This window comes from Sminthopsis crassicaudata, chromosome 3 (assembly GCF_048593235.1).
Source record: "Sminthopsis crassicaudata isolate SCR6 chromosome 3, ASM4859323v1, whole genome shotgun sequence".
Taxonomy (NCBI): domain Eukaryota; kingdom Metazoa; phylum Chordata; class Mammalia; order Dasyuromorphia; family Dasyuridae; genus Sminthopsis; species Sminthopsis crassicaudata.
The window spans coordinates 447,363,661-447,386,929 of record NC_133619.1 but is presented as its reverse complement, the minus strand read 5'-3'; the positions used below and the strand labels follow the sequence as shown (position 1 = coordinate 447,386,929).

The 23,269-nt window shown below is 32.4% G+C and overlaps 1 protein-coding gene across 4 annotated transcripts in view; it reads right to left on the bottom strand.

Annotated features, from left to right (window-relative positions):
* The window catches only part of LOC141562904 (sodium channel protein type 9 subunit alpha), a 185,140-nt gene that overhangs the window by 69,581 nt on the left and 92,290 nt on the right, over positions 1 to 23,269 (bottom strand). The window contains exons 6-14 of one of the 4 annotated variants that reach the window (XM_074303212.1): positions 20,918 to 21,009; positions 19,746 to 19,958; positions 14,650 to 14,713; positions 13,526 to 13,667; positions 10,379 to 10,585; positions 7,486 to 7,773; positions 5,714 to 6,085; positions 3,046 to 3,178; positions 2,132 to 2,370 (exon numbers count right to left, since the gene is read on the bottom strand). In XM_074303212.1, the coding sequence (XP_074159313.1) occupies positions 2,132 to 2,370; positions 3,046 to 3,178; positions 5,714 to 6,085; positions 7,486 to 7,773; positions 10,379 to 10,585; positions 13,526 to 13,667; positions 14,650 to 14,713; positions 19,746 to 19,958; positions 20,918 to 21,009 (1,750 nt within the window). Of the gene's footprint in view, positions 1 to 2,131; positions 2,371 to 3,045; positions 3,179 to 5,713; positions 6,086 to 7,485; positions 7,774 to 10,378; positions 10,586 to 13,525; positions 13,668 to 14,649; positions 14,714 to 19,745; positions 19,959 to 20,706; positions 20,799 to 20,917; positions 21,010 to 23,269 lie in introns of all 4 variants that reach the window. The other 3 variants (XM_074303214.1, XM_074303213.1, XM_074303216.1) reach the window with 3 other exon arrangements.

Sequence of the window (23,269 nt, the reverse complement as noted above, 5' to 3'; positions counted from 1 at the left end):
GAGGCTGATTGTGTATTGTGTAATTTCTCATTACTGAGAAAATATATTCTACCTTTGGCTTCCACTGTATTCTCCTTTTATTCTTATTTTATTCTATTGCTTACCATCTTTCTCCTATGAATCTTCATGATCTTCTCTCTTAACTTCCCCCTCATGCATAATATAACACCATATTCATATCTTATTCTTAAGACAAAGTAAACCAAAACAAATAATTTCAGTTCACATTCAGTGCACTTCCTGACCACCCCCTTACTCTTCAATAACTCACAAGATATCTTTTGACCCATATCCTTTGACCCAGCCGTACTACTACTGGGCTTATATCCCAAGGAAATACTAAAGAAGGGAAAGGGACCTGAATGTGCCAAAATGTTTGTGGCAGCCCTTTTTGTGGTGGCCAGAAACTGGAAAATGAATGGATGCCCATCAGTTGGAGAATGGTTGGGTAAATTATGGTATATGAATGTTATGGAATATTATTGTTCTGTAAGAAATGACCAACTGGAGGAATACAGAGAGGCTTGGAGAGACTTACATCAACTGATGCTGAGTGAAACGAGAACTAGGGGATCATTGTACACTTCAACAATGATACTGTATTAGGATGTATTCTGATGAAAGTGGATATCTTCAACATAGAGAAGAGCTAATCCAATTCCAATTGATCAATGATGGACAGAATCAGCTACATCCAGAAAAGGAACACTGGGAAATGAGTGTAAACTGTGAGCATTGTTTTTTGTTTTGTTTTGTTTTTCTCCCCAGGTTATTTTTACCTTCCAAATACAATCCTTCCTTTGCAACAACAACAACAACAAAATTTGGTTCTGCACATATATATTGTGCCTATGATATACTATAAGATATTTAATATGTATGGGAATGCCTGCCATCTAGGGGAGGGGGTGGAGGGAAGGAGGGGAAAAACTCGGAACAGAAGGGAGTACAAGGGATAATGTTATAAAAAAAAAATTTACCTATGCATAAGTACTGTCAAAGAAAATGTTATAATTATAAAATTTTTTAAAAAAAGATATCTTTTGACCTTCAAAGCGTAACTGAAACTACTCTTTCAGAAGACAGCAATAATTTCTTAAGAATAAAATTCAACTATCCTTCTAGTCCTCACCCTTCTTGAACTAACAAGAATATTTTGTCCATATCAAACTCCTCTTTTGGAATAGTACCTTCTTTTTGTTTTTCTGTGTTATTCCCCATCCACCTCTCTGAATGCCCCTGTTGAATCCCTACACCTTTTTTTTACTTGATCCTTTTCTTCTTCCATCCCTTAAATGGAAGTATTTCCAATAGTCTTGCCCAATCCCCTCTTATTTCTCCATTCTCTCTTTTGCTCATTCTTCTAGTCCTGTTCCCTTCAGATATAGCTCCCACATAGCTACCAAATGAAATTTCCTTATTCACAGATCTAATTGTCTTTTGTTTGTTCAAACACTCCAGTAACTTTTATGTCATTGCCTGTAGAATAAAACTCAGGGTATTTAGCCTGATTTTCTAGACTTCCCACAATCTAACTTTGTATTCTTGTTTCATCTTAAATTTTCATTGCTCCATTAACCTCATAATAATCCAGCAGCCATTTCAGAATATTCTTCAAGCTTGTGCTTCCAAAGATGTGTTCCAGTACCGAACAGTACTGAACTCTAGATCTAGTCTGAATGGAACAAAGTACTACGGAAGTATCATTTCACACTAGATATTATGATTCCATTCCTTCACTAGACAATGTTCAGAAATACATTTAAAAATATTCTTTCATTAAAAAGACCAAATTTTGAAGATATTGCCTTCAATATTCAGATTCTTATCAAAATGATGTTGGTTCAACATTTTTTTTAGCAAGGGATTAAACATCAAATCTGTCTGTCAATGTTGATGGATATAAATATAGTCTAATATTGGTACACAATAAATTAAAACAATTACAAATAATCAAGTGCAAAGTCTATTATAGGAACACATGAAATTATAATTGATAGATATAATACATTAAGTAAAGTATAACACTTATAGAGCAGATCTATCTGAATTATAAAAGTAAAAGAATAAGGGTGATGATCACAGCAAAAAGCTGTAATTAAGTGGCATACATACATTGTGAAACACTTACCAGGTTTCCCACATAAAGCACATGTTTAAATCCTTCAGTCATTGGATAATGTTCCATCGCCATAAACAGTGTATTTAAAACGATGCAAATAGTAATGGCAAGATCAACAAATGGATCCATTACAATTAAATGGATAAATTTTTTGAATTTCAACCAATGTGGTGAGCAATTCCAGATGAGAAAAGTATTAGCAAACTTATACCACCAAGGTGGACATTTTTGTCTGGATTCTTCAAGTTCTGTAGGGAAAGAATATGATAAATAAAATCAGATTTTGTTTTTATTATTTTGCACTTCATTATTCAGCTTCTATATTTTGAAAGACATTTGAAACCAGGTTCTAATTTAGAATCTGCAGACTAAATAGTGCCATGACAATTAAAGTATAGTGTTATGCCATAAAGGTCCATATATCATATTTTCTGCCTAATTGGATACATATGTGTAAATAAGGCAAACCAAAAATGGAAAACAAAATATGGCTGTATCTACCTTAGGAAAATACTACTACATGGTAATGAATATGAGAATTATAAATTTGCAAGTAGAAAATACCTATTTATATATATACAAAATATAGCCTTTAATGAAGAAAACATTTAATATTCAACCTATGGTTTAGATTAGAATCACAAATAAATCACATTAGAATTAGATTAGAAAGACTCCTGGAAAATTACATGGTTCAGATCCAAACATTTCAATCCTATTCTTTTAATTTAGAGATAAAAGAAGATCATTCTATTTTGATATTCCCTCCAAACATTTCATTTTCTTCAGTTCAAAGATTATATTTTCCTGGAATTCTTCATTTTATTATGGTCTTCTCTGATCCTTTATTAGATTTAGTTTTGCTTCATTTAAAAAACAGAGAAAAATGCCTAATAATTTTGAACGGAAATAATAACACATACCTTCCATTGTGTTTGTTATTATGCTGGCTATGCTCAGCGCCCTTTGTCTGACAGTAGGATCCTCCAACATATCCATAGAAATGAGAAAAGAACTTGATCGTCTTTTATTTGGATCTATTTTAGTTGTCCCGCCCTGCAAAATGATCTAAAGAATTAGCATCTCATCTCTAATTTCTTACTAAATTTAAAATAAATGATAGGTTCTACTAATCTGCTTTAGTCTAATTTGATCTTCACTATCCTCATCTTTCTTTATTTTATTCTAAATAATTCTGTTTGGAAAGATTACAAACTATTAAAAATAGCTAAAAGGAACATGTTTATTTTTGTTCAATTGTTTGTTTTACAAAGAGATAGTAGACGGAACAGAGTGAAATCTTAGGGGATCTACTGTGATTTTTAAGAATTTTCTTTCATTGAATAAACAAAATCAATGGGCTCCTCTCAAAAAGTCTATTGTGACTTATAATCTGTTTCTTGGAGGGGATATTTGGGCAGTATATAGCTAAGTCTGGATCTTAGTATCCATCCTTGCAGTCTAGAAATCAGGCTTCTAAAATTACACAATGCACTATAATTATATGCATCACCCATATAGAGAATCAAGTAAATCTATTATGGGCTAAATAACCCCAAGCAACTGAGCAGTCAGGGGAACTTCGGGGTTTAATTCTCCAAACTCAGCTATAGAGTTATAGAAAAGAAAGGTTTAAGAGACCTCTCTATTTATATAACTCTTCAGCTAAACTTTTTTAAATTGCAGAATTTAGTTGTAATAAAGATTTTCAATCATCTCCCTATATTATACAGATTTTCTTCTATGAAAATCATAATTCAAGCCAAAAGGTTGTTTTGTTTTCTCATGCATTTTCACAGCTAAGCAAACTACCATGCTAGACTTTTCTTATTCATTGTATTTTTCATAGGAGCTACAGAATATCTTCCTCCTTGTTTCCCATATTTTTACAATAATTTTATAATACTTTTTCCATAAAATTAAGATTTACAAGGAAAACATATTATAATTTATTTATTCCAAAAGACAATCTCACATAGTTCTAAGTAAGAGTGATTTTATATTTTAGAAGTTGTGACCAATCTTTTAGCCAAAAATTTAAAAAAATACAACAAACCAAAATAGTCTGGCATTGGATATTTAAAATAATGGGATAAAAGAGGTGCCATAAGCCAAATCATGCAACCATGCAGGGAAAACTCTACCTAAAATATATTCATAAACGCATGGTGTTATTTTAATGTCAAATGAATCAATGCTTAGTTGATCCATTTTACTAAAACTGTTAGTGAAATGTAAGTGCACCCATAAGAAAAGCACAGTGTTATTTTGAACATAGCATATTTACATTTTCTTTTAAATTTTTAAATTAACAAAAATGTATAATAAGCTACATGAACACATGCCTATTATAATTTGGTAAACCATGTGGTGGCAAATAAAATCATTAGATATATTTGTGCTTCTCTATGTGAATGTACCACCATCTACTAACATGCAGTAAATGCAAGTAAAGGCTAGCCAAAGTTCTGCTTTCTTGATCAAAGTTATTGCTGATATACTATGTAGCTCTCAGAACTGCTTTTTAGCAGTTTCTTTAACTCTTAAGTCTTCTCAATTAGAAAACCCGAGAGGAAAATGTTTATGTCTTTTAGGAGGAATAATGTATTACATCATGTACTTGAATATTTTTAAGGAAGGAAATTTCTTCATGGAGGGAGATTCTAATGCAATCTTACTTTTAAGTGGAGGGAACCAATTGAAATATAGACATTAAGAAGATGGGAAGTGATTTAAAATAATTTTTAACAGGTGAAAGTTCTTTGATTATTTTCTGATGGCATTAGCATTAGCTATTCTATAATAATAACAGTTCATTTTAATAGCATTATAAATTTGTAAAGGGCTTTTCTCGCAAAAAAACCCAAAAAACAAAAAAACAAAACAACTCTGTGAGGTCATATAAACATAATCATTCCCACTTAACAGATGTAGAAAGAGATCTTGACAAGTTATGTGATTTGCACACAGTCAAATATAGACAGAGCTGGGATCTGAAAGATAAATTCAATAATCTTTCTCCACATGCTTAGAATAAACTTTCTGGTTATAATGATGTAGTATGATTCTAAATTATAAATATCAAAAGAGGTAATATGGCATATGGATAAGTCAATCTTGAATCAAGAAGACATAGGTTTGAGTTTCACCTTTGATATATGCTACTTCTGTGCTTGTAGACAAGTAACTCAATTTTTCAGTGTTTCCATGCAACTCTCTAACATTATACCTAAAAAACTGCTGATCTTCATCAGTAAAAGGAGTTTCCACACTGGAAAGTTCCCTGTACCAAGGAAATCACAAGTCCAACTCTCTATCCTCCCTTTCTTATCATTAAACTGTGATTTAGACAACTGATAAATGCTTTGTTTTTATTTTGAATTTATATCATTCTATTTTACAAGTATGCTGAATTGTATACTTAAGATCTATAGAGTTTAGTGAAAGACTGAGGGCTAATGGTTTTTAAAAATAAAGATATTGCAACATCCTGGGGTTGTGCAGATTCTCAAGAAGGCCCAGTCAGCAGAGTAATCAGTTGATGCAACAGTAATTGGCCTGTCATGCCTGGAATATTCAAAACTTTCTTACACTGTCATCAGAAGTTGCCTTATCTATTATCACCTCTGGCAAAAGCTGTCCATTAGGCAGCATGAGGGCTGTAGGACCATCAACCAGGGACACCACACCATTACAATCCACGGCACTGTGCATCTTGCCATTCACTGGAAGCATCCGAGGAGATCTACTGGCTTGGCTGATGTTACTACTCCGCCGTTCTCTGTGCCTATGGGGCACAAACAAAGAACCCCTTCTGCTTTCATTGTCTCCAAAAATACTGTGCTCATCATCTGCAAAATCAGTTTCAGATCCAACATCCTTTCCTCGACCCCTGAAGCTAAAAAGACTTGTTCTACTGCTGTGTCTTGTAGAACGGAAGGAGCCACGTATGCTAAGGGGAGACTGAAAAACAAGGAAATATCAATAAATATTTCTGAAGCTCTCCAAGTTTAACTATACATACACAAACCTACACATATATAAAACATAAAATTTTTATCACTTAAAGTTTTGGCATAAAGAATATATTCTTTTTCAATGAATGAATTGGGAAAAAAGAAAGGTCCAAACCCAGAACTCTTTTTTACTAGCATTATAAAATAACCCTTTTAAATACATGATGAGTAGAATCATAAAGATTCATAAATTATAAAGAGTTCAGAGATCATTGAGTCTATATCCTACTATTCACAGATGATGTAATTGATTATATTACTCATGTCATACACAAGAGGCAGATTCCAGATTCCAATTTAAATTCCCTGACTTCAGATCTTGGGTTCCTTTCAACATTACATGATCTTTTCAGTTTAAAACTTTTATTAACTCAGTTCCATGAATTTGGTTAGACTAATTAAAAGCAGAATTTCCTTCCTCTGACCTAGAAACACATTGTCCATACCACTTATTTTGTAATTATGTATTGACTTGTTAAAAGTATGATACTTTCTACTCGATTTTTCTCAAATTAATGTGTTTTTCTTTTACTCATCTGGATTATGTGCTTCTTGAGGAGGAAGAAAGGGAGAGGAGAGAAGGGAAAGAGAAAGGAGGGAAGGTGCAGGGAGGGGAGGAGAGGGGAAACAGAGGAGAGGACAGATGAGGAAAGGAGAGGAGCAGAAGAGAGGGAAGAACTAGAGAAAAAGCAAGAAGACGAAGGGGGAATTTATTTATCTATCCTTCAGTTTGGAAACTTCAATCATCTTTGAATTTTCCCTATCTCTAACCTTCCACAGTCAATCAGTTGCCCAATTATATAAATTCTTCTTCCACATTTTAAAATATGCATCTTCTTTCTAGAGAGTCAAACTGCCATCATCTTATTTTAGTTAATGTCATCTCTCACCTGAACTACAGCAGTAGTTTTCTACATTATATTTCTGCCTACAATCTATTTCCTCTTCAATATATGCATTGTACAACAACACTTCTCCAAATCATTTTCCTAATGACCTTGACATTTGTGCAGATCATCTCTGTATCTAACATCCACTAGATCCTTGTTTCTCTCTGTTTACATTCTTTGAAGATCAGTTCAAAACTCATTACCTCTATGAACCCTTTTTATATAACAGATAAAAGTATTCTGTTCCTTCTCAATTGTCTTTCCAGAATACTTTAAATATTTCATTTGTTTCCAGACATTTATCTGCATATATGATGTATCAACAATGGTAGAATATAAAATTGAGAGTGGAGACTGTACCATTTTCAGTCTTTGTATTTCTAGTGCTTGGACACAACAGACATGTAAATAAATATAAATAAATTGATAAATGAATGAATGATTAAGTAGGTGGTACCTGATTGGGAGAAGACATCCTCTTTTCTCGAGATAGTCTATGTCCTTCAACACCAAGATGGAAACTTTTCTTCTTGATACTCTCATCTGATTCAGATTTAGATAATTTTTCATTATCTTTCTTTTCGTCTCCACTGGACTGTTTTTTCTGATTCTTTTTTTTCCTTCGGTTACGCCTTTCTTTGGCACTCTTTGAGCTCAATTTGGATGTTTCAGAAGAACTTTCTGAAAGTCCCATAACTTTGCCTCCACCAATACTTGTATACTCATCTGCTGCTGCTACTATTGCCTGTGATATCAAGGGGAAATTAAGTAAACAGAAGCAACACTAAGAAATTTTCCAAAAACCAATAATACTAACAATAGCTAGTTTTTATGTGTACTTTAAGGATTATGAAACACTTCACAAATTTTATTTTATCCTGACAACAACCTTGAGATTTTTATAAATAAGGAAACTGGAGACAGGCAGGTTATAAGTGACTTGCCCAGGATCTCAGAGCTGGCACATGACTTAGGTGGCATTTGAATTCAGGTCTTCCTAATTCCTGTTCAAGGGCTCTCTTCACTATGCCATTTACCTGCCTGACATTTGTATTGGGCTTTTAAGGTCTGTAAATTACAAATTTTACCTCATTTGATCCTTAACCTCTTCCTCTAACAAACTCACGAGATGTTATTTTCTCATTTTACAAATAAGGAAACTGAGGCTTCAGAGGGATGAAGTAATTTTCCCAAGGTCACACAGCTCGTGAATATCAGAGGAAGAATTAGAATCCAGACCTTATTTCATGTTTAGTGCTCTTTACATTATATACATGCAACTCCAACCTAGGCAACTCTCTCTCACAGAATCATAGATAACAGAAGTGGATAGGGTGACAAAGGCCAAGTCCTCTTATCACTTCATTTAACTTGCCTAGTCACATAGGTACTAAGTATCAGGGACAAGATTTGAACTCAGGTCCTCTTACTACAGTCATTGCTCTTTTTCCTGAACTATGTTTCCTCCTTTAGGTCTTCATTGCCATGAAATAAAAGATCTTCCCAGGATTTAGTGGATAATCTCTGGTATTTCAGTGGACCAAACAGTCAGCTAATGAGATAATTATCCATACTTCCAAATTTAGCTAGGTTGGTCTTCAAACAGCAGATGTGTCTACACTAGATTCATACATCAGCAACTTTCAAAGTAGGGTGGGACTTACCAGAAGGCAGATGCTATCAGCTGGAATACAATGATCTTTTGTTGCTAAACTGAGATTTTAATGGTAATCTGATTATAACACAGGCTACAACCACAAAAACTTGTGATAGAAAATACCATTTATATCCAGAGAGAGAACCATAGAGACTAAATACAATTTGAAGCATACTATTTTCACCTTTTTTTATTTGCTTTTTTTCCTTTAAAGGTTTTCTCCTTTTATTCTGATTTTTTTGACAACATGATTAATATGTAAACCTGTTTAAATGATTATACAAGTATAACCTATATCAGATTGCTTATTTTCATAAGAAAAGATATGGGAGGAGGAGAAAAAAAAATTAGAAGTCATAATCCTCTAAAAACGAGTGTTGAAAATTATCTTTACATGTAATTGGAAAAATAAAATATTATTGAAATAAAAATAAGAATTAAAAACAATAATCATAGTGATATCCTGCAATCTATTTCCAACAGATTGTACTCGTATTATAATACAACTGAGGGCTTAACAGTTTGTTACTTGTATAATTGTATTGGATCAAATTTGACGAGATATAAAGTTTTTCTCTAGCTAATAATGATATATTCATTCAAAAATGATAATTTCAAATCATATTTCTAGGACAAATAATGAGACATAGGTATTAAAAATAAAATATAGCATTTAAAGTCTAAAATTAAATAACAAATTCATAACTGCACATCAAGGTATCTGTGATCCTTAAGGATTTTTAATTAATTGCTATGAGCCTACAGAAAAATTCCCATTACATATAAGTGTTTGGGAATCTTAAGATTAAACTCCTACAAGGCAGGAACTACTAGGACAATCAGTCAGATAATCAATAAATTAACCAATAAGCATTCACTAAGTAGTTAATCAACATTTTATTAAGTGCCCACTGCATGTTAGGTTCTGTGCTGCTCACTTGTTATTTAAAGAAAGAAAAAGGTAGTACCTGCCATTGAGAACCTTACAACCAATTTGTAAACATATATGTACAAATAAACTATTTATAAAACAAATTAGCAATGACAGAGAAAAGAACCTAGAATTAAAGGGAACTGAGAAAAACTTTCTTTTAGTTAGGAATTAAAAAGAAGCCAGGAAAGCCAGGAGGTAGAAGTGAATAGGAAAAAAATTTTATGACTGAAAGGACAGTAAATGCCTCAAATGGGGAGATAATGTTTCATTTTAAGGAATAAGAAGGAAACCAGTGTCACTTGTTAGTAAAGTAGTAGGAATTGGTGTCAGTGAGTAAGGGAAAAAAAAAAATGGTAAGAGGATTGGGTGGGATAGGTTATGAAGGATTTTGAATGCCAATAAAATTTTACATTTGACCATGAAAGTGAGAGAGCCACTGAATTTTATTGAATGAGAGCCATTGAATTTACTGAGGGAAGGAAAGGGACATAGATCTGAGTGTTAAGATGACCACTTCAGCAACTCAATAGAGAATGAATATGACTTCTCTAAATAGGGCAGCTAGAAATTAGTGAGAGACTATTTTTTCTCTAAAACATTCCCTTTCTTGAATTTGTGCTTCAAGCACAGTAACAGTTACAATTCAATTTAGAAGGAAGCCATTAGATAAATCTTGTTTGAGGGACCTGGTACAGAAGCACTGAAAGTAACTTTTAAAATTCTATTTCTATGAAGCTTTTAAAATTAGGTCTATGATACCTCTGCTTCCTCTTGTTCTTTTTTAAGCCGCTCTAACATTTGCTGAAATTCCAATTCTTTTTGCCGAGCTTCTTCGATGGTTGCCTGGTTCTGTTCTTCATAGGCCATGGCAACTACAGCCAAGATCAGGTTTATCAAATAAAATGAGCCCAAGAAAATCACCACAACAAAAAATATCATGTAAGTCTTCCCAGCAGCACGTAAAGTCTGGAGGAGGAGGAAAAAAAAAAGTTCTATTTAGATTCAATTTATAATTCATGCATTATGCACCTACTACATATTAGGCCTTAAAAAGACAAATACAAAAATGAGACAGGCTCTGCTCTCAAGGAAATTATGTTCTATCATAATCTAACAGAAAAGTTTCATTAGTAAAGTCATTTTTTAACCATAAGGTGATGGAAATTGATAGAAATGCAAACAGTTTAATTTGTCATTATATTACAATTTTGTATTAGCTGTTATTACAGGAATAAAATTAATATCTCAAAGAAAAATCACTAGTACTAAAACAAAAATGTATATAGAACAAATATCTACTCATCTCTTATATGGATACTATTTTTCAAGCATAATTTTAGATTTCTAGGCTCTCATAATTACAGAAATGTGGGCAAAGTCAAATATCAAACTTCTAGCAGGCCTCCCAAACTCTCAAGTGTGAATGAGGAAGGAATCAGAATAAAATGAATTTAATAACCATTTTATAAATAAATAGATAGCTCAGTAAATAGAGTATCAGGTCTAAATTCTAGAAGATTGTCCAATCCAGTCTCGAACATTTACCAGCTTTGTCATCCTGAACAAATAACAACCCTATCTACCTCAGTTTCCTCATCTATAAAATGAGCTGGAGAAGGAAATGGCAAACTATTTCAGTATCTTTGCCAAGAAATAAACAAACAAACCAAAGGGATCAAGAAGAGTCAAGCACAATTGAAAAACTAACACAAAAACTATTTTACAAAGTGAATAAGGATATAACACAGATAATGCACAATTGTGATTTCCTAAATCAAAATGCTACAGCTAATCTTAAATAATGGTAATTAAACAGAAGTTATCCAATGTTTATAGACAGAAGAAATTTCTTAGTAGGAGCTCCCTACACAGATAGTATCATAGGTACAGTAAAAAAACCAAAAACAAATTTATATAATTCATATTAAAACATTACTTCCTATACTCTACAAAGCTTAATTTATTAGAAATATACAAACATGGAGAAGATAACAGTAATGAGTGATTAAATGAAATACTTGGATAGTATTTAGTTATCTATGGCTAACATATCAGAGATATGAAGTGAATTCAAAATGTCAGGATATTTTTGTCTAACATATTTATTAAAACTTTTTCAAATCTGGCTTAACTGAGTTTTTTAAATACATAAAATATTCTATTATAAATTAAATTGAGTGAAATGAGCAGAACCAGGAGATCATTATACACGTCAACAACAATACTGTATGAAGATGTATTCTGGTGGAAGTAGGTGTCTTCGACAAAGAGAAGATCTAATTCAGATCCAATTGATCAATGATGGACAGAATCAGCTACACTCAGAGAAGGAACACTGGGAAATGAGTGTAAACTGTTTGCATTTTTGTTTTTCTTCCCAGGTTATTTTTACCTTCTGAATCCAATTCTTCCTCTGCAACAAGAAATTTAGTTCTGCACACATATATTATATCTAGGATATACTATAACATATTTAACATGTATGGGACTGCTTGCCATCTAGGGAAGGGGGTGGAGGGAAGGAGGGGAAAATTCGGAACAGAAGTGAGTGCAAGGGATAATGCTGTAAAAAAATTACCCATGCATATATACTGTCAAAAAAAGTTATAATTATAAAATTAATTTTAAAAAATAAAGTATAAAAAATAAATTGATCCATCAGGTAACTATTTTCTAAAATTCAGTTAGGCAAATTTTGGAAATTTTAAGAACTCTTTTTGGCCAATAAAGTAAAATGAGATGTAGTAATTACTGATTAATTATAATATACAAAATGGTATTCAGTAGATAAGACTGCCTAGTTTCCCACTTTACTGATAAATTCAGTCAGGGCCATTACTAGGAGGGTCTGAATCTATCCTGAGTAGATGTGAGAATCCTAGATAGAATCTAATCTCTGCTGTATCTTAGTGCTTACAGAATTGAATGTCCTAATAGTTTAGATCTAGATTTTCCACATGAAGGAAAGATATCATTGTATCATTCACTGAATATTTAGCTACTTATTTGGATTTTATTAGAAAATTCTTTAAAACCAATGTAATAATAATAATAATATTTTAAAAGTTTAGCTTTCTTTAACTGTGTATTATAATGGATTTTCAACAACTTATCATGTTACCTTCTATTCTTTCATTTTGTTATGTTATACCATCAAAAACAATTGGAATTCCCATTGATGGTAAAACTCAGAACTATATATAAGTTTCCTGCCCACAATTAAATGATATTAGTTCTGATGCAACTGTATTGGATGAGGAATAGGAGTAGATAATTTCTGTTTTCCTTTCTACTTTACATAAAATTAACTTTCATTTTAAAAGTGCTCTTGGAGAAAAAAATAAACTATTATTAATACTGATACTACTAATAATAATGACAGCATTCAGATAGCCTTTTAAGGTTGGAAAATACATTACAAAAATTATCTCAGAGGTGAGTATTGTTATTACACCCATTTTACAGATGAAGAACCCAAGAAATATAGGGATCCTAAACCTAGTAAGTGTCTGAAGCAGGATTTAAACTCATGCAGTCCTGCTGTACTCTAAGCACTGTCCTACCTAGCTGCATCATGACTGATATTCCATTCCTAAAATTGGTAATGCAACTATATTATGCTCATGTAGAAGAAAATTAAGAATTTGAAGGACTTGAAAATCACAGAGACCTAAAAAAAGGAGAAGCAGGTCCCTTTTTCTAAGAACTATGGCTTAGAAAAATAAAGCTCTTTATTCATCTCATTAGTATTGAAAATAAGAGTATAATTTTAATGAGATATTATCAAGAATATAAATTCTGCCTTAAAATTTCATAAAGATTCTTCCTTAAGAATTCAATCAAGGGAACTAATTCCTTCCCCCTTTTATGACATTCACAAAATACAATGTTTATTTCACTTCTTACCTGTTGGTAAAGATTTTCCCAGAAATCTTGAGTCATTAATCGAAATAAGGCCAAGAAGGCCCAACTGAAAGTGTCAAAACTTGTGTAGCCATAATCTGGATTGGCACAGGCTTTCACACACATATATCCTTCTGGACACTGGCTACATGTAAAAAAGAAGTATTAAATCTTAGACTGTCTTCAGAATGTGTTCAGGACACAGGTAATGAATACCTCAGAAATAGGATACAGATGCAAATTCTCTATCCAAAGCTAGAATTCTGCTAATACATAGGATTTAAAGAAATATGCTTCCATCCATAGCAGTTTCCTCACAGCAAAAGGCTTAGAGTGAATTAGAAATGGGGATGACCTAAGAATGTTCAAATAATCAATTTCCCTCAAAAAAGGTTCTTGTCAAGCCTTAAAGCTGTCTTGAAGGTTATGACAGCAGACCTCAGAATAAGCTGGATGGTCCTTGGTACACAAAGCTGGAAAGGATTCAAATACTAGCTTAGATGTTTTAAAGTGCATTAAATTTTTATTAAACTGATCTTAATGTTCAAGTGCTGAGGCATCTGATAGCAAGGCTATTCAATGAATTGATTTATGTGCCTTCTATATGTATAACATTATACAATGTATAAAAGAATTTGGAAAAAAGCATAATATTTGGTCTCCATTTGTAAATGGTATTAACCCAAAGTCATGCTTTCCATTTTTTTTAGAGTAAGCATAGCTTTATGGCAGTCAGGCCCAGCAGAAGCAATATTTTATTCAGGGCCAGGGAGTGGGAAGAGTAATTATAATTTTTCTAGATACCATTTCTTTTTCTTTCCAGGAGAGTAAGAAGCCATATCCACTACCTTTCAGAGTATGCTCTGACAGCAGGATTCTGTTCTACTTTTTCAGCCCTTCAAGTAAAGGGCAGAAAACCACAATATATTAAGAGAGATAATTTATATCTTATTTAAAGCACTGCCTATAAGTTTAATTTTCAAGTATGCGATTTTCTTATTTTTGATTTTTATTAATTAAAACTTTAGATGAACAAAATAAATGAGGAGCAAACCTTCTGATCATCAAGCTGATTTATATTGTATGCCCACTTATAGCCTGTGAAGTAAAAATTCAATGTCACTTACCCTGCATCAGTGCCATTACCACAAAGAAGAGCATCCTTTTGTCCTTCCACATGATAGAAATAGCCTGTTCCAGAAGAATATAAAAATGTACATTAGCTGAATATGTATATAGCGTTTACATGTCATAAAATACAGAAGATGCAATAAGGAAGACATGAAATTGGTAAAATTTTATTTTCTAAGATTGTAACCTTATTTCTTTTTCCTTTTTGGTGATTTTTTTTTCCTCTCTCTCTCTCTCTCTCTCTCTCTCTCTCTCTCTCTCGTGTGTGTGTGTGTGTAAACATATATATATATGTGCATGTATATACACATAATATGCACATTAATTTGAATATATAAATGTCTATATTGTATATAAAAAAAGACATGAGAGAAAATGAGAACGAAATTTTGATAATAAGGAAATCCCTTTTACCAAAACAGTTGTGTAGGATATACAGGATGTGGCCTCTTTTCAGCAATAATAGTCTTAGAAACTTGACTGCAGCTGTGAAAAATGAAGTGACTTTCTTAGGATCACACAGTCAGTGTATGTCAGATGCATGACATTCAGGTCTTATATGGCTTTAAGACTACCACTATGCTACACTGCCTTGTTTATAAATGTAGAACAGCAAGAGTTTTTATCAAAAGTATAAAGTATATTTTTTAGGAAGAATCTCTGATTTCATTCCCAGCAGACTAAAGAATTTTTGTTTCTCAATAATAAGGAGCAACTGAAGATTTCCTAGTAAGAGAAAGACATGAGCTAATGCTCAGATAATTAATAAAGTATATTGTGTTACTTCTTTCAAATATATTTAAGTAGGTTCATCCTCTGCTTAGTTTAATCCAAAAGGAATGAAACTGTAAATATGGAATTCTAGGCATCTACAAATCAGGTAGCTGGGGGATAAGGTACAAATTCACACTACATATTGACATTGGTTATAACCAATGACACCACTTGACATAACTATAATTTCAAGTAGTACAAATTTAAGTTATGATTCAGAATTAACCAAACCATGAACATTCTACTATGAGAAAAAATAATTACTAGCAACAAATCTGTCACTGAAATAAAGTTCCTTGATTAAATGAAAAAAAAAGATGAAAGTCAAAGAAATTAGAGTAATTAAAGTGGATCAGAACATTTCATAATAATCCCTAAACAATATAGTTATTAAGGATATAATTTATCATTGGTCCCATGAGGGTTTTACTGAAATATTTTTTCTAATTAACTGCATTTCTTTTTAATGAAAAAAGGAAGAGTTGGATACAGCAATATGATCTATTAATAGTCAAAAAAATCAATCCCCTTGAAAGTCCATCAAATCTTTCTGGCCTTAATGATATTTAAGAGATAAAATAAATGAGGATTTGGTGTATCTCTTTAAAGCTCACAGTAAGTAGAAGACCATAACTTGAATGGTTTATATAAATTTACTTCAAATTTTACAACTGTGTAGGTCTCTAAAATTAACTATTATTTTTGTGGAAATACATAGGACAATGATTTTGTATGTAAACTCAAAATTAATTTAGTGAAAGTCAAGAATATGTTACAAGTTCCATACAAACATGCTTGCATAAAAATTTTCCAGACCTAAAGTATCTAAGAAATGATTGAAAAACCTAGATTACCAAAGAAGCACATTCCTATTTAAGAAATATTTTGGTTGGTTTTGAAATAATCACTGTCAAAATTGTTCTATAAATCTCCATTTTATAGTTTGGATTCAATTAGAAGATGACAATTAAAAATTCACCATTTAAATGTTAGAAAGTCAAGAACCAACATGGGAGAAATTCGTTGACAGAAAATTAAGAAAGAAAAGTAAACACATAGAGAAAACTTTCTCAGAGGAAAAAACAGAATGAGAAATACAGAAGGAAAAACTGTGTTACATAGCAAGTTTTTTTATACAATACCGAACAACAATAGTATGTCAATTGAAGATATGAAGAAAGTCAAGGAATTATATGTAGTAACTTCTCTCAAACACAAAACCAAAAGTTTATTTTAAACAACTGTATTATAACAAGAATATTCCCTTTCAAGTAGTAGTATACACACACACACTCATATATGTATATATATACTTAATATGTATATGTGTGTATATAATATAAATTCAATTTCACAATTTCTTTGCTTTCTATTTACTGTTTGACAGATTATTTATGTTCCCTTTTATTTCTAGACATCACAGTTCTAGTAGAAATATGAAAATGTTATTGTCAGGCTTCAAGCTATTTGAGTATTCTTCACAATTAGTAATGCTAAAGGATTATATAGATTTATTGTGGTATTACAGAAAGAGCCTTAAAATAAGAGTATAAATCTCTAGTCACTCAGCACTAAATCGATGCTCCTCAGGTCCATGTTCAAATCTTGGCTCAGTAATTTAATCTGTTATCTTCAATAAATCACTTAACCTCTTTAAGACCTCAGTTTTTCATCTGTAATATTCAGCACCGTCCAGATATAAATCAATACTTAAGTAAACTGGGATCTTACCACAGCTAACACAGGTTAGGTAGGTGACACAATGGATAGAATTCAGGACCTGGAGTTAGGGAAATGCATCTTTGTGGGTTCAAATCTGGCCACAGACACTGTGTGACTCTGTTCAAATCATTTAGCCCTGTTTGCCTCAGTTTCCTCATCTGTAAAATGTGAAGGAAAATAGTGGCAAACTATTTCATTATTTATGCAATAAATACACCAAGAGGGGTCAGAGAGAGTCAGACATGACTGAAAATAACAAAACAACAACTAGAATACATGATGAAATCCACATTCTATAGAAATTTTTCTCTTTTTCTAACTTAACCAGACCATGGAAACATAGCTGGGATTGATATTAGCATCATTCTTCAACTAGATAGTTTCTGATTTCCTCAAATATTTTCACTGAATGATCTAATTTTATAAATTCAGTCACTTTTGTTGATGGTATTAATTTTCCTTCTTGTTTACCTGTATTTTTGTTTTTGTTTTCATTTATATCATTGTCAAATTACTAGATAAGAAGTAAAGCATGACTGCCGTTAAAGGCAAATTGATCACTACTAGTAGGTGAATACATTTTGGAATGTTGAGAAAGTAAAAGAAAAAAACAACAACAACGTGTAATTTGATGAGTTTTTAAATGGAGTAAACACCCCGATGACTATTCAAAAGAGATGAGCTGCTGTTCTAATAGCACACAGCTTTTTATAGGCTAGGAATTCAAAATTGTCTTCTTTTTGTGGAGTACAAAACTTATCTTTACCTGACAGGTTCTCAAATTAGAGATTACTTATTCCAATCTCCTCATTTTACAGATGAGGAAATGAGACCTACAGAGGTCTCACATGTGGAAAAAAAGAGTTCTTACTCTTTATTCTTTTTCTTTTATTCCAATCACACTTCCCACATTTCAAGTTCAAGTTTGTTTAAAAAACTATTCTTTGATCTGCTTTAAAAATCTATTTTCTGACCTATTTTTTGCCTTCTTAAATTTCCTTCCATCTCTTCATCTCATATATTTGTGGTAGTGTATTTCTACATTATGTTTTATGTTCAATCTTTTTTTTTATTGTTTCAAAAGAAAATAAGGTTTAAGGTATGCTTTCTCTCCCATAATTCTTTCTCTATATTTGAATATCTTTTATTTCCTATGTTTCTGTTATATAAAATAGTGAGTTCTCTCCCTTTCTCCTCATTTCCTCCTCAGGATAGTCCCTTATCACTTTCTGCATTCTACTAGGAAATTAAAGTACAAATAAAAGTCAGCTAGCTAGCTAGTTATTTGACAGAAAGATAGATAAAAGAAATCCATCTCAGGCTCTCTCTCCAGCTTATTTAAACTTACTTTACAGGTAATGGGATTTTGAGAAGACTTTGTATCTTCTCCTATTGGAATATTAATAATTTACACCTAAATAATTCATTCTAATTGATCAAATGTGTGTATCTTTCTATGTTTCTCTCAACTCCTAAATTTTTATCCAAAATTGTCTACTCAATTCTGGTCTTTTTATCTGGGATGCTCAGAAACCTATTTCTTAAATATCCATATAGGATTATACTCGGTTTTGTCTGAGAGCCTATTCTTGGTTGTAAGCCTATATCTTTTGCTTTTGGTGATATCATATTCTCCAAACTCCTTTATATTGGCAGCTGCTAAGTCTTGTGGTCTCTTGATTGCAATCTCAATACTTGATTGACGTTCTGAGGGATTTTCTCTTGTCAGCATTCTGAGACTGCCCTCTGTTTATCCAAAATCCATTCTTAAAATATCAAATCACCTATTTGATGATGCAACCAAAATTCATAGGTCATGGCTTTTGAGCTGGAAGGATTTTTGAAGGGTATCTAATGAAATCCTCTATAAAATGGAGTTCTGGGGACTTGTTCAAGATAAAACATCTAATAGTGAAGCAAAGGCAGAGAATGTTGGAAAAAAAGAAAAGAAGGAAAGAGAAAAGGAGAAGGGAAGAAAAAAAAAACAAAAAATTTACATGGTATATATATACATACTATGTGCCAGACACCATGACAATAGTTTTTTTTTTTAAACAACTATTATCTCATTTGATCCTCAAAATAACTCTCAAATACAGTTTATTATTACTATTCCCATTTTACAAATGAAGAATCTGAAGGAAACAGGAATTAAATGAGTTGCCCACGGTTACACTAGTAGTTAAATGTTTGAGGCTAGATTTGAATTCAGATTTTCCTGATTCTTGGGCCTGTGCTCTATTCACTGTGACACCAGCTACCTCTCCAATGTTATAATATTGATGGAAATAATAATGAGAAGAAAAAGGAGGAAGGAAATGGGGAACAAGAGGAGATATCCCAAAGGTAGCACTTGAAATCATGCCCTCTTATTTCAGACTCAGTGTTGCACCACACTGCCTTGCTGATTTACAACTGAACACACAAAACAAGGAAAACACACAAAGAGAGACACACAACACATATGCATAAACACACACAAGTTGACTGTTAATGCATCTGAACAGTTGTGACTGTGCTAGACACTCAGCATTTCCAGATTTCCCATAAGACAACATGCTTTCAGTCTTATTTCTATAATAGCAGAACTTCTTACTTCTGTAATTTTCTGCTTCACAAAGAACACTTATGTTTTCTAGAGTTATATTTTCATCTTCTAGAGGCCACCGCACACATTTATGCCTCAGGTTGCCCATGAACAGCTGTAGCCCAATGAGAGCAAATACACTGAGACAAAACAATGTCAGGATCATGACATCAGAAAGCTTCTTCACTGACTGGATCAGGGCACCCACAATAGTCTTCAGTCCTAAAAACAAACAGGTGTTAATGGTAGTAAAACAAGCTACCTAACAAGTTAACATTACCAACTCACTCTACCACAAGTTGTGGGATACATGCAGTATTCCCCTATCAGTGAAGTCATCTTGTTCACATGAATAGTTCAGATAGGTGAATGTGCAGCTGAATATTTGTCTATGTGTTAACTGTGAGGGATTGATTACAAATGGGATAATATAGTTCCAAATGTTGTTTTTTTCATGCTTCATCACAAAACCGAGGTAAAGAAAAACCATCACTCTGTCAATGCTTTTCAAACAAACTGACTCCCTTTAATTGTACAGTAATGATTCTGACTTGGAAAATAAATGAATAACACATACAGGTTTGGTTAAGAAGTTGTTTGTAGAGAAAAAGCATCTTGATAAAACTATGCCATGCAATACCTCATGCTAATACTTTCCAATATTTTTTCCTTAATTCTACTAAGAGCTAAAGTATGAAGACTATTTGAAATTTTCAATCCTGCATGTACATTAAAGGGGAGGATTTTTGAAGGAAAGAAAATTTCAAATGGAAATGCAAGCCAAAGGCTGCATACCTTCTCCAAAACTCATGCAATAACTGATTAAACTCAAAGGCTGATTTTGATTCTAAAAGTGAATGCATTTAAAAGTATTCATTTTCATTAAAAATTTATAGCTATTTGATTCCCAATTATTGGTATCATGAGTAGTGAGATCAAAATCAGCCTCGGTGTTTAATCTCACTCTCACCTGGAATGACTGAAATTGTTTTCAACGCTCGGAGAACTCTGAATGTTCTCAACGCTGAGACGTTGCCCAGATCCACAAACTCTGTCACATATCTGTATAGGGGAGTTCACACACAAACACAATGACAACACACTCATACACACACACACAAATAAACAACCCACAGTTGGAGATATGAAGGACCTAATGCTTCACACCCAACACTTCTTACCTGGGATTACAGAAATAGTTTTCAAAGCTCTCAAGACTCTGAAAGTTCGAAGAGCTGAAACATTGCCTAGGTTTACAAATTCTGTTAAAAACCTGTAGAATCAAACCAGAGTTATTCAGAATTTAGATACTTTATTTTACTTACCGATGCCTTTTATCAGGACCTCTTTATGCTTTTGAAATTCATTTTTAAAAACTCTCACATTTTACATGCAGTAAAGTTACTGTTTCTTTTATTATCATAGAGGAAAATAAACACATAACTACTCATGCATCATGTATTATATAAAGTTTACCAAAGAGGAATAATTACAAGCATCAAAGAGCTAACAATATGATAATTTAATTTGCTTGAAAATTATTTTTATTTGTAAAAGTGTACCAAATCATAGCTACAATTGCCTCTTTTATAGCCCATTGTTGTATTGAATACATAAGAGCTGAAGAAAGTTAATATTTGGTATTTTAGTACTGTTGCATTTTAAGAAACACTAAATAGGAATGTTTGATTAAAAAGAGAAAACAACACACAAACAATCTAAATTTGCTACCATTTAAAACAACAATAAAATATATCTTAAAACATTGTGTCATTGGAAATTAAAATAGAAAGAATATTAAAAAGGTATGTTTGTATGGATATATAGATTGTTCCAAAAGTTTTATCAGTACAGTTTTAAGATGTATGTTACATACATATATGGATATGTATATGTAATATTTAGAGGAAATATCTTATGCATATATTTACTAATATACACAGTGTTTCAAAGGCCTAGTTCAATATTAAGCTATTAAAAATACATACAGACATTCATGCATTTATATATATGCAGCATACATGTGCACAAAAATGTTTATATCATTAATATGAATGCACTCAGATATACATACATATGAAACATGCCACATTATTATTATACACATTGTATTCATACGAATATCACCATTTCCATGTGTGTGTACATATACATACATATATATGTATGTATAGGTGCACACATACACACACCTAGTATGTACGTGTATATTTGTGTATGCACACGATATGCAATACATTATAATGTGTTAGTACATGCATACAGCGTATAAAATGTTTTCATGTATAAGTATACAAATATGTGCAATATATTTTACATGTAGCATTAGTACTATACATACACATGTGCACATGCACACCAAATATGCATGTATATAATATATCTATATATGTAATGGAAGTATATGCATGATTTAACAGTTTAAAATTTCACTGAGACTTTTGAAACACTCTCTGTATAGATACATAATACAGACATTCCTGTTAAATATATCATTTGCATTTCCTAATAAAATGATATATTAAGATATTTTCTTGTTATTGCATTATGTTTATATGTATGTGCATGTGTAAGAATGTGCTGGGGCTAGCTCAAGCCAGTTTGCAAGAATCAATTATTAATTTTCAATATGAGCATTTACACCTTGGAAACTGGAAAATGCTGAAAATCACTGATTTATTGTGATATTGTAAATTATCTAGATGTAAGAGGGTGATGGAAAGAATGCTAAAACCTAAAAGTATGTTTTGAACATAATTTTTTCCCCTGGAAAGCCAGTCATCAAACATTTACAAGTTTGTAAATGCTGTGCAATTGGTCCATTCTTTTAATAAGATAGTGAGCCTCCAACATTGTCTCCCAATCAAGCAACCAATGAGCACTTACTAAGCACTAATTATGTGACAGACACTATACTAGGGACTGGGGATATAAAGACAAAATAAAACAGTGGCTGACCCCAAGTTGTTTACATTCTATAGAGGGATACCTACAGTACAAGTACATGGTAACTGTTTAGTTTGTTGGTTATTATCCTTCATTCTTGAAGAGGATCAGAATGACATCACTATGTTAGAATTGAATTTAAGTGTGTCCAACTATGGCTGATTAGAGCAACAGGAGCTCAAAATGCTCTGTCACAGGTGGGGCACTTTGTGGTAGCTTCTCGAACTCTGTACATCCTGTGTTTCTTCTGAGCTAATTTAATTATGCTTTCTTCACAGAGAATAGCATCTTTGATGAGTGTTAGGTTCTTACTAAGTGCTAAATCGGTACTTAACAATTCTCTAGTTCACACCTGTGGTTCTGGCCTTTAAGGGGAGTTTACCCCTTTGAACTTCTGAGGAGGAGTTTACATATGAAAAGGAGTTTACACAACCTTTAAAAGGAGCAAGTTCATTGGTTGAAGTAATTTTCCCACAAGCTCCTTAGTTCTCACATGCCCATTCTCTGGGAGGATAAAAGAAAACAACACTGAGCAAGGAGTTAGTCTACTCTGGGTCAGAGTTGGGACAGCGGTCTGAAGGAGGAGT